Source organism: Bombus impatiens, unplaced genomic scaffold (assembly GCF_000188095.3).
Source record: "Bombus impatiens unplaced genomic scaffold, BIMP_2.2 scf_0317, whole genome shotgun sequence".
Taxonomy (NCBI): domain Eukaryota; kingdom Metazoa; phylum Arthropoda; class Insecta; order Hymenoptera; family Apidae; genus Bombus; species Bombus impatiens.
This window is the reverse complement of record NT_176736.1, coordinates 1,737,841-1,748,569: the sequence shown is the minus strand read 5'-3', so window position 1 is coordinate 1,748,569 and position 10,729 is coordinate 1,737,841. Positions and strand designations below refer to the sequence as shown.

Below are 10,729 nucleotides of genomic sequence, written 5' to 3'. Positions count from 1 at the left end.
CGTCTCACGGAGAGTTCGCAGAGTGTTCGCACGGTCGCGATTACAAAGCGTGGAAAGAGGGAGAACGTGTACGAAGACTTCGGAACTGACATAATTGGCGATTAAATGCAGTGAGTCAGCCAAGCGACGAAAATTTAGGAAATAGAAACGACAGACGGATGAAAGAAGAGAAGAAACAGTGAACTGAAGTGAAGTTGCATAGACAGTGTACTTTACAGTGATTCCCAAGTGTATGATTTAAAATAATAAACCTATTCTTAGGAGCGTTTTAAAACGTATTTGTCCGTGAGAAAGAGACGAGAAATTGGTGTAGAGGCATGAGCTGGTATCTGAACTGATCGACACCGCAACTGCAACCGTCTCGTCCATCACGATGATGAACGCTTTCCTGGATGGAGTGTCCTCGCATCCACACCATCTGGCCAATCTGGGCATCAAGCTATCACCCAGTGGTGGTGATGCCACGGACGCTGGTACAGGTGTGCAGCCGGCACCAGGTGAAGCTCCGTCTCAGCAACACCATCACTTTCACCCCCAAGGCTATCCCCCTCATCATCCCCATCCGGCATCGCACATGGCACCGCACATGGGACACCACATGAGCCATCATCCTGGATACGCGGCACGTGATTTTCTCCTCCGCCGCGAGCACGAATTCAACGCGACCGCGAATCCGACCACGCCGGAAAGTGGTCTAGGATTGTTCACACCTTTACATCACGACGGGACAGCCGCAACGATGCAGCAGTTTCCTCATCATCCGAGCCAACATCCCCTGGCAGCGAGTCACTATCCAGGACACTATCCCCAAGATTCGAGACTACCGCCTCATCATCAGTATTTAAGTGCTCCTCATCTGACGCCAGCGTCGATCCATCATCAACAACATCCAGCCGTCAGCCATCCAAGCCATCATCCTCACGGTGCCTTTTTAAGGTATATGAGAAGCAACGGAAGCGGCGGTGGCGGAACCAGTGGGGTTGCAGGCGGCCAACGGCAAGAAATGTCGTGTATGTGGGTAGATCAGGATGCACCCGGACCCGGAAGGAAGTTGTGCGGCAAACTCTTCAACTCCCTCCACGATATCGTGACGCACCTCACGGTGGAACACGTGGGCGGTCCCGAGTGCACCACGCACGCGTGCTTCTGGCAGGGATGTTCGCGTAACGGCAGGGCCTTCAAGGCAAAGTACAAACTTGTTAACCACATAAGGGTTCACACCGGTGAGAAACCCTTCCCTTGCCCGTTTCCCGGCTGCGGAAAAGTCTTTGCCAGGTCTGAGAATCTTAAAATTCATAAGAGGACGCACACCGGTAAGTGATGTACATATTATATACCTCCTCTTAGGACTATAGATGTCTGTTCATCTTTCACAAGTACGTTTGCACTTGTTGCTTGTTACTTTAAAACGAAACCTATAATTTTTAGGTCTTTAGACAGATTCCTTCCTAACTGTGTTTCGAATGTTTCAAAAAAAATACCTCCAATTCCTTGTAGAAGCGTTGTCATCCGATACAAATCAATCGCGATACCAAACCTCTCGTAACATCCTGAAATTCTACCGAAGCTAGATGATCGTGGAAAATCGCGACAAATCGTAGCCGGATATTGGCTAGTTAGAAGGAATCGAAACGGTGGGAAGCTAATTAATTCGGGAACGATCGCCTACATCGCGTGCAAGAGAAAACGGAAGGGGCACCGAACAAAGAAAGGCAATGAAGTCGATGGAAATCGGTCGATTTCCAGCTACAAAAGGGTTAAACGCCAGAGACGTATAAATAAACGGCCGAAGCAGTTACTATCGCCTTCCCCTCCACCTTCCCCTATCTCGGCTCATTTTGGTCCAGCCTTCGCTTCATCCATGAAACGCCCCCGGCGCCTCGAGTCGTTTCAATATAATCAACCGGCTGTTTACGATGACAAGAATTTTTCGGGGCGCAATTAAGAAATTACCGGGCCATATATCGTAGCGTTTTATGCCCGCGTCCCTGGACAATGTATTTACATATGGTTATATACACACACGAAACGAAACCACCAGCCTGTCCCATTGGCTCAGGGCCCGACGGATAGACGCCAGGCGTCCAGCCAGCCACACGGATCTTTCTCTCACGACCGGCTGCTGTTACGAGATTCCTTTCTGGACAGTCACTACTAATTTCACCTTGTAGTTTTATTGTCCGTCCGTCCGTTACCACGACGACCGTGTCTGCGTGCTGGAGCAACGTCCTTTCGTTTTTATCCCTTCGTTTTTCATTTCAATTTATCTCTCTGGAGGAGAATACGCTCGTCTCGCGGACGATCCGCTCCGCGATTCGGTTTCTCGAAACGCCTCGTGAAACCACGGGGACGCGTAAATCCATTAGCGAGTGCATCTGCCGCTAGACGGACGTCGTTACTTGATTATACTTCGATATAGTAATCGAGGGGAGATTTTCTCTTCTTCGTTCTTGCGTAGAATGATTAGCGTCGGATTTGTTGTTTTTCATTCGAGACGGTTTAGAAGCATTTTAGATTTTTTTGGCAGAGGGGTTAATGCGATTGATGTAGTAAAATTAATGTAGGGAAATTATAGTTGGAAGGTTATATGGTTAGAAGCGCGGGCTCTTTAATGATCAACGCCGCGAGCGAGAATTCAATTAAGGGTCTCGGGAACGTAATATTGTATCGCTTCTGATCGCATATTTTAGCGTACCAACGCTTCCCCAGTATTTCCGTTCGCACGGATTTCACGCCAGCAGCGTCTGTCCGCCCCCGTGTATCGCACAGTGCGCTTCTGTTTCTACCTCGAATCGAGCTATCTGTCGCCGTCGCCTGTCAATCATACGTGACTCGCGCGAGCTAAATCTCCTTCGACAATTGCCAGACGAAATCAGGTGTGTCTCGTATGATTTTCCCTAATACATCAACCATCTTTAACGGATTATAACACTATATGCATTATATACTATTATGTAACGTATATATAATGCGTTAGACTACGTATTATCACGCTATACACCGTTTCGTAATTGAAGAGCAAAAGCAAACAGACCAAATGTTATCTGACTCGAAGGAAAAAAGACATTCTTATATCGATTTTGATTAAGAACAGTAATGCCATTGTTGTGAGTATGAGACGAAGATTCATACACTAGGTTCTTAGTCTTCCTACTTTTTTTTATTCTCGATCCGGAGGATGGAAATTTGAAAATCCTTGTCAGGCTTTTGCACAGACTGGAGAGGTAGGCTGACTGTGAAGAAAGAAATCAATTAAAATTCATTTAGTTGGCGCGTTGGTGAACGAGCGTGGTCCTCCTGCGAGCCCTTTCGAAATAAATTGGCATTTTCAAAAAACTTTCCACGCACGGCTTCACGCTTTGTTTCCAGGCGTTCCCCGTTTCACGCGCGTGTACGCTCACGATGCCCCTTTATTGCCCTCGCCCTCCACCCTTCTTTCATCGTTCTGTACCGCGACCGGCGCACAAAAGCGACTCGACGCTGGAATTCTTTGTTTTTTATCGTGGAAACACCTCGGACAAATATTTTGGCTCGCGCGAATTCACCGGTGTTACGCAACAATCTCCGTGAACGGGCACCGATGTTATCCGCCCATTTTACGTAGAACACAGTGGTTCCTGTATTTATACAAACTTGAAATATACAAAACTAAAGAAAATATACAAAATATACAAAACTGCTCGTTACAATATTTAGAATGCGAAATAAATTCGCAACTTGTGCCTGTAAAACTATTCTACGCAAATATCCGCAATCTATAAATAATTTCCAAAAAAGAAAAAATCCCGGTGGATTATTTTACGGTAGAAGTTCTTAAACCATTCTCAAAGAAGCTTTCCGGTGAAAAAGTACCGCGCTCGCAAGTTTCTACAAGACTTTAATCCGCAAACAACCGTTTCCAAACACTTCCTCGCCGTTCCTTACCCTCTTTAACTTAAAGATCTAAGCTCTCCTAAGATTCGATTTAAAAGTATAGGAATATGCAAATTCAGTAGTAGATATAACACAAGAATTAACAATCACCAAAATGCTACTTCCAAATAAAAAAAAAAGTATAGGAATTACGATACTTTGATTTAACGGGAATGAATTACAGGGGTGTAATGGCCGTTTACGCGAAAACACCGATGATTACGCAGTAACACGTTGGCGTCTCGTTTCGCGTATTATACAAAGTTGGACAATGATCGCGTGCGGGCGGGCGTGCGTTAAAAACCGTCGGGCATAAGGAATGCTCCTATTAATTCGCAGATGTGACCCGTTGGAACGGTGTCAGCCATTAGGCACAAATTGATATGCATTATAAAGAGACTATCCTCGTCGACAATGAAGGATGAGACGAGAAAAGTAGACAGAGATAGGAGGACAAAAAAGAAGAAAAGATAGAAAGAAGAATAGCGTTGTAGCGCGTCGAGTCTCGTATATGCGTGTTACGAGTCGCGACGATTGGTCGGATCGACAATGGTTTCCCCCTAGGACGAAGCGCCATTGGTCAGGATTTTCGGGGGGTTAGAGACGCGTTGAATAAGGGGATGATACAGGATGAGTCGTCGCCGGGGGTTGTTGTGGAATAAGCGTTAAGTAGGGACGAGCATGTCGAAGATAGAAAAAGGGGGACTGGTCCGAGTAAATGGCTTCGCCGCGCCGACGAAACGGAACGATTGAAAATTTTCCCCCGTCCTCGTAGACGAGGTCGACACGCTCGTTTGCATGGGAAGAAATTTCGCTAAGTTGATTGTCTCCGCTCTTCTCGCTATTTTGTAAATAATCCGTGAATCGTCTTGTTGAATGTACTGAAAGAGGGAGGATCGAACCGACCAAAATTGATTTGGACTGTTGCATGATTTCTGCGAACGATCAGAAGCATCGTTATATTCGTGGAAGTTACGAAATCAGGAAGAATCCTGTTATCTAAATGTAAGTGAAATCATTACCACCCAATGACAAAATCCGCAATCACTTAGTTGCCAACCCAATGCAAGGGAAAACTCAGGAAGGTCGCGTGGAATTTTTAATTCGAGAAAACAACGACAATCGGGAAGGTATTTTACAAAAAATACTAGGAATATGGCAGGAAGAATTATATAAAGAGAAATACGTATAGAAAAATAGATAAGAAATCTTCAAAGGGATCCAGGTAGATGTCGAGACTTACGCGAATAAGAAAAACAAGTATTGCAAAAATTGAAAAAATAACCAGTGTAAGAACATGAAATTTGTTTTTCTTTTTTATTTGAAAGTGGTTAAATCTTTTCTCATTGAGAATTATAAGTAAATTATTATATAAGTACTATAATGCGAATAACAAATGATTATCGTATGTTTGGTTCTAGCTGAATCTAATGTTTAAATCTAAAGGGCAATTGTCTTTTTAACCTGCGGATCTGATCCGTCGTGTCAAGTAATTGAGTAACTAGTGGGTTTTGGTGTTTATTAATTCTTATGTTACATCTATGATAACATGAAATGACACGGAAGAATGAACGACCTCGAAGGTTAGAACGTGGGGGGACACGAAAGAATAGGAAGCGGAAGGAGTCTCGGAGAAAAGAACGAGGAAACGATGCCAGAAAGCGGGAGGACGATATTCGTGGCGGCTGAGCGGCGCTCTCAGGAAATCGACGACGATCGACGACACTGTAAAGCTCCGTTCCACGGGGAACATTGTAAGTCTCTGGTAACTAATGGCGGCGGCCGGTAAGATCGGTATCGGAGATGCATGATCGGATTTATGCGAGGCCAATATGGAAAGCCGTGCCGGCTATTGTGATAAGGCGGCGTGACGTCGACAGGAACACGCTAAACCGACCCTCTTCCTCCCCTCTCTTCGATTAGAATCGGGATTCCAGAGGCGCATACAAATTATTTTATCGATATCGATACATATTCGCCAAGGATACATCTACCGGCGCGACAGCTTTGAATTATGAATATTAACGTTGCACGGTCTTACTTGCAATTTCGAAAAGACAATTAATTACGATGCAAGTGGCTTGTTTAATGGGGCGAAAGAAAATTCCATGAATTCCCTGGTGATCTTTCGATGGAAATCGATCGAGACACGGTACGCAAAAGGATGGCACGTTTTATGCTTCGGAGGCGAGCGGTTTTCGAACGATGACAAGGCGCGATCTGTCGAGGCGAGACGCGGAAAGCGCATCGACCGCGCGAGATTATCGTAACGGCGACTCATCGAAATCTTTCCGCGTGAAAGATCGATCTTGGAACGAGCACGCTTCGATACTCGATCCTCGGCTCGTTCGATTCGAAGATGAAACGCGCGTGGAAGGGCACCGACGGCCACGCGAACGAATAATCCTGGCGATCGCTAGCGACGACGACGGTGATCGATAATCGGCTGCGTTTAACGTCGTTCGGCGTTAACTGCTACGATTTCGAAACACCCTGTCAGCGTTCGTTGCCGATCCTTTCAATTACCCGTTTCGTAAATCAGTGTCGTGAAAGAGAGATCTAAATCGAAGGTAAATTGTCCGGCTTATCTTGATTTGCATATCGACCGATCGGGAATTTCTTTAATGTTGAAAGCACCACCTCGACGATTTTACAATCGACAATTTGACAAGGTGTTTATAAATGTAACCGTGGCTTAAGGATTCGGAGAGAAGGCGAGCACTTGCTTATCTTTGACATGATATATTTTCATTATAAAGTTAACCTGAGATAAATCGAGCGCGATTAAATTGATTTTTCAAGCCTAATGTGAAATAATAAAATTGTCACGTTCGAACAAAAATCTCTATCAAAGTTGCGGATAAATCAAACATAGTCAGCTTAACTACAACGATGTATTATGATCCGGTTAGCTCGATATCTGGAAGCTAATACGCAATAAAACTGGCGTTGTCAAACGCCGTACAACTACTTAGTTACCTGACCAGCTCTCTATTCTTTCTTCTTTCAAATTTTTTAATTTCTGAATTATACCTTAGAACGCCTATACTTTCTAATGGAAAATTGAGAAACGCAGTCTACTGATTATTAATTTACAAATCTCGATGCAAATCACGTACCATCAATACCAAAGCGTCCGGAAACCTATGAACGTCGTATCGTATAATACGTGTCAAAGTATTTTTCCACAGGACGTCCAAGAGATATGACACTCGACGTGAATCGTCAAGACGTCTGACGGTGGAGGCTGAGGATAAGCTCGCGGGTCGATAAGGGCGAGACAGTGTTTCGCGCGTGCACAGCTCGAAAAGCTTACCACCAATAAAAAACCAGCCCTCAGGTTCCCTGTTTCTACCGCGTGGCTTTTGTTGTTCAACCGCCTACGCCTTCATCGATCGGTACCCGACACCGGTCGTTCGCTCATCTTTGACAGCGCGGAACGCAAAACGAAAGATACAGCCTGCCGGAAATGCGCTCTGTCGGCCCGTTGTTGCTGCGAAAACGTGTATCTTTAGAAACGCGACGGCGTTCCTGCGAGACCATCGATATAGAATCGCGATAACGATTCCGGTCTTCTTGTCCGCCTCGATTCGTCCGCGCAACGCTTATGAAAGGGAGAATTATATGCTGTTGGAAATAATTACAGGTTCGTTAGGAGGATGACGTTATCGTTGAGTATCTAGGATTCTGAAAAGCGTCGGTTACGATATTTAGAACGTAGGTTCGCTTGAAATTGAGTTATTTCCATATGTCTTGCGTCGAGTACCGTAGCGAATATTAGTTGCTTAAAATGTGTTTTCTATCTAGCGGCAATTTCTCATGCTATCGATGTGTTCTTTTCCATCTTTTTCTTAGTGAAAATTCTTAGGCAAAGTTCTTATATAAAATATACCGTGGTTAATTTTCTTAAATATATGCACTCCACTTTCGTTAGAATTTACGATTATTAATGAACTAGCGTCGATCGAGTCCACTTATCTGAATGTCAACTGCTGTAAGAAGTTAGTAGGGAAAAATCAGTGAACGATTATATAAAATTCCAGTTATATCAACTGTTTGTCCTCCTACAGTTTCCTTCGCAAGTTTTAGAAGCTTTCTAATTTTGATTTTTTAACGATGATGTACAGAACGCGAACAAGTGACATGTAAAAGTGGACACGACGACATTCCTTGTGGAAAAATAAGAAAAATATACGGAATACAACCTTTTCATTCTCGGCTTGGTTTTCGGCAAAAAACGGGTTTAGAAATTCATCAAATGTACTTGAACATAGCTAATTTCCGACTGAACAGGATTAAAATTTGCCCGAAGGCTTAATTTTCAAGAAAATAGAGTTTCGACATATTTTGTTAAGGATCGGCCTAGTACATGCGCATGATAAATCTTCAAATTTCTTTTCCTCGGAAACAAAGCGTCCGAAAAATTATAATTTTACATTTTCAACTTATTTTCACACATAGAATGCCCTCCTGACTGATTACTTGATCCTGTCCAGTCCGGAATTATGCACGTTCAAGTATACTTGACAGTTCTCAAACTCAATTTTCTCGAAAACTAAGCTGAGAATGGTAAAATTGTATTGTATATCTTCCTCTTATTTTTACACGAGGAATCGCCTCCCTCCCACCGTTACATGTTATTCGGACCCGTATAACTTTCATCCGTTCCTCCATTCATTTCAATAAAGATAACACGACGAGATAAAGATGAGGCAAAATCTTCTACCATGTAACAATTTTCCTCAAATTCCTCATTATAACAAGTAGAATCGATTTTCCAAGATGTGTAACATCCTTCCCGCAGTCAACCAAAACAAACTTCTACTATACCAAAAAGGATTCTTAAAGAAATGCAAAACTGGAATCTTTAGATGATTCTGAATTTCTTTTCTCACGACAGAACTCTCAAAAGTGACACGGTCAACCTTCAGCTTCTTACACAAAATACATCTTTCCATCGATGGAGAATGAAGAGATCGGGCCGAACGTAGAATCTGTGCAGCTTATTGTACGGTAGCCGAGCACTGGTAGTTCGCAGGGTCATTAAAAGAGGATTCATGCGTCGAAATCTGCGGCTGGGCTGCATCGCGAGGCCCCGGGGGCCGAGCTGCGTATATTATTTGAAACTGATTTGGACCGAAAGATTTGTTGCAAAAGCTCACCGCCACACGAGAGTGGGCAGAGCTGATAGCCGCTGGCGTTCTTTCAGAACGTCGTAACCGTCCCGAGTCTTCGCCATTCCCGGCCATATTCCTCGCGGAAGGCACGTTACACGCCTTCAACCTGTCGATAATCCCGTTCAAGATCGCGGTTTAAGCCTCGACGACTCTATTCCGAAGCGGTTCGCTTTGACCGGCAAGCTAGTCAACAGACTGTTGAAGAGACTGTTGATGTGTAGAGGATGGTTGGTCGGTGAGGTTTAATGACGAGATGGTTCGTTGTTGAAACCGTCGGGTATATTTAAAATGATTAAATAAATTAATATATAGACAATATTCGCTAAGATGCTTGTACTAACGGATTCGCCAAGACAGTGTATAAGTCGCAAAATAAGATCGCTAATGACTCGTTAATTAGATCGCTGATAATTCGTTGATAACTGAACTCTTCGGTTGCAGCCGTTTATTTATACTGGTCGGGGGAGAGCCGGAAAATTTGAATTCAAATTTATTTAACGGTTGCACGTAGCGACAATATTGTTTTACCCAGAGTTTATTTATTATTACGTTATGTGTATCCTAACGATATTGATACTCCGAGGCAAAACAACAATATGATTTGAATCGTTCTCTAGCTCATGTGAAAAATTGTTGCAAGGCTTCTTGGAAGTTTGCATAATTTTTTTACTTATGTGAGACTTGGAGGTTACATCGCCTGTCTAACATTTTTTCTTGGAAAGTTAGAAGATTTTTTAATCACGCGCGCTTTGAGAATTAGATCGCGTTTAAGCCCCTTTTAGAAAATGAAGAAACTTTTGAATTACATATCTTTTTACAGTCAAAAATTTAAAAGAATAGTGTCTCAGTCATGAGAGTTGCACGATGTCGCGATGATCTCCTTAAAACGTTAGAAATCTTTTTACTTGTTCAAATTTAAACGAGATTCAGATAGAAAAATTGAAGATCGTAGGATCAATCGAGTACATGAGAGGATGTCTCGAAATTGATGCAATCGAAGGCTCAAAATTATTATAACAGGAAAAAAAATATGCCACGTTGGTAAAAATTCCAAAATTCCCATAATTTACACCACTTCTCCGATGGTCTAAAGGCTGCACGAGCCGCTCTTAAACGACAATATTCGTCACTGTCGCCTAATCGCAAACTTGAAAACAAACAGTACAACGATACGTCCGTGCACTTCGGTGCAGTTTAATCGTCGTTCGAAAGCGGATGAAAAAGAAAAACGCGATATCACAGGGTCCGTCCATTCGCGTTAATGAACGCCAACTACAAGGAACACGGTTCACGAAGGCGGAAGCGGCTGTTGATACAGTTAATGGCGCGTGTCAGGGCTTGATGGACAAGCAATGGCGATCGAAAACGAAGACGGAAGCGTCGGTTGTCTCGGGACACCACGCGTGTCCGTTTTCGGGACGCGAAACCCGCGATAAATAGATACACCCGTGGCTCGGTTGATTGGCTTCTAGAAAAACAGAACCGGTTAATTACTGCGTCGATCGCACCCTTTCGCTCTCTCGCCACTCTCGATTCAGTCAGCTGAAAAAATAACGAGGCCACGCGCGAGCTTCTTCCCTCTTCTTCTCCGCGCGCACGCCGCACGCTCCTTTATCGATTCGCCTGGCCAGAGAATTTCT

At 43.8% G+C, this 10,729-nt stretch overlaps 1 protein-coding gene across 1 annotated transcript in view; it reads left to right on the top strand.

Annotated features, from left to right (window-relative positions):
• Positions 1 to 6: 6 nt before the first annotated feature.
• LOC100749320 (zinc finger protein ZIC 4) overlaps positions 7 to 10,729 on the top strand; it is a 37,434-nt gene continuing 26,711 nt past the window's right edge. Inside the window, exon 1 of the mRNA XM_003489020.3 lies at positions 7 to 1,313. Coding sequence (XP_003489068.1) covers positions 374 to 1,313 — 940 coding nt within the window. The 5' untranslated portion in view covers positions 7 to 373. The remainder of the gene's footprint in view (positions 1,314 to 10,729) is intronic.